This window comes from Panthera leo, chromosome A1, assembly GCF_018350215.1.
Source record: "Panthera leo isolate Ple1 chromosome A1, P.leo_Ple1_pat1.1, whole genome shotgun sequence".
Lineage (NCBI taxonomy): Eukaryota > Metazoa > Chordata > Mammalia > Carnivora > Felidae > Panthera > Panthera leo.
This window is the reverse complement of record NC_056679.1, coordinates 215163140-215164318: the sequence shown is the minus strand read 5'-3', so window position 1 is coordinate 215164318 and position 1179 is coordinate 215163140. Positions and strand designations below refer to the sequence as shown.

Sequence of the window (1179 nt, the reverse complement as noted above, 5' to 3'; positions counted from 1 at the left end):
ACATGGTAGTCTTTACATTCAATATTTTATCAGTTTTGTTTCATGACATTGCCATTTTATGCAGACTGGATTTTATTGTCTACTTCTCTCTCTTAATGTTTCTCTCATCATATCTAGTTTCTATGACTTTATTTTGAATTCTGAACAAGTTGACTGAATATCTGTTTCATGGCACTGATTTTCTAAGGAATATAACTTGTTTACTGCCATAACAGTTTTAAATTTGATAATTCTTCTTTAAATCGGGAATACATATTTTATTTCTAATCTCTAGAATAATTGCATAAATTAAGAGCTAATGATAGCTTCAGGTCATAATGGAGGTGGCGGCTGAATACCAGATTTCTGGACTACTCTGTGGGTTCCAGTCGCAACTGGGGCCACCTATCCACAAGAAAGGTCCTCATCTACTTCATCAAGCTCCCTGGAGTTGGAGTCAATATGCTAACTGCTTTCCTGAAGTCACACCAGGGAGAGCACAAGAACCCGTATTCTCTACTTACCCTCATCTCTGCATCAGGTCCAAGCTCTTTCTCTGGAAAGATGGCTACCATGCACTATTCGGTAGCCTTCATGCAAAGACACTTTCAACCCACGATGATATGAGTAAAGAAAACCTGGACCCTGGACCACTACTCTGACACTGTGGACCACACCACCAATTTGGACCATTATTCTATACACGGACCAGTAAAACGTAAGTGATTTTAAGCTCATTTCTTTAGCTGAATCAAATGATGATGTGTAGACTGGTCTTCTAACATTTTGATTTGACAAGAGATGACTTAATAATTTAGAATGACTTAAGTAAATAAGTTAGAAATAATAATAATAATAGATCTTTAAAAAATAAGTAATAAGAAGAAAACCTTGCCTCACTTCTGCCGATCCCACCTTTTTATTCTTGTTGCCTTGGGTTTTACATTTCCAAGTAAAGAGTCACCTCATTACATAGGTAGTATATATAACAGCCATATACATGTGTTTTGACAATTAAACATTTTTCACACTATATGAAAGACGACAGTTGATCCAATTACAATTAAAGTTCTCACTACTCAGTGCTTTACAAAGAAAATAAATTGGACAAAACCAGTTTGAGACTAGTTCCCACTTTGATTCAATGGACTCAGCAGAAGTCGACCTAGAGGAGCTATAAGGTGGCTAGTCTTCTATAAT

General features: G+C 36.2%; 1 protein-coding gene across 1 annotated transcript; it reads left to right on the top strand.

Annotated features, from left to right (window-relative positions):
• The first annotated feature begins 317 nt into the window (after window positions 1–317).
• On the top strand, window positions 318–641 carry LOC122198557 (cytochrome c oxidase subunit 6A1, mitochondrial-like). Its single transcript, XM_042903244.1, has one exon. It carries the CDS (start codon window positions 318–320, stop codon window positions 639–641), a length of 324 nt encoding a protein of 107 aa, XP_042759178.1.
• The last annotated feature ends 538 nt before the right edge of the window (window positions 642–1179 follow it).

Excerpts from the sequence above, each read along its gene's own strand:
- LOC122198557 (XM_042903244.1), top strand. The coding sequence starts at position 318 with ATGGAGGTGGCGGCTGAATACCAGATTTCTGGACTACTCTGTGGGTTC.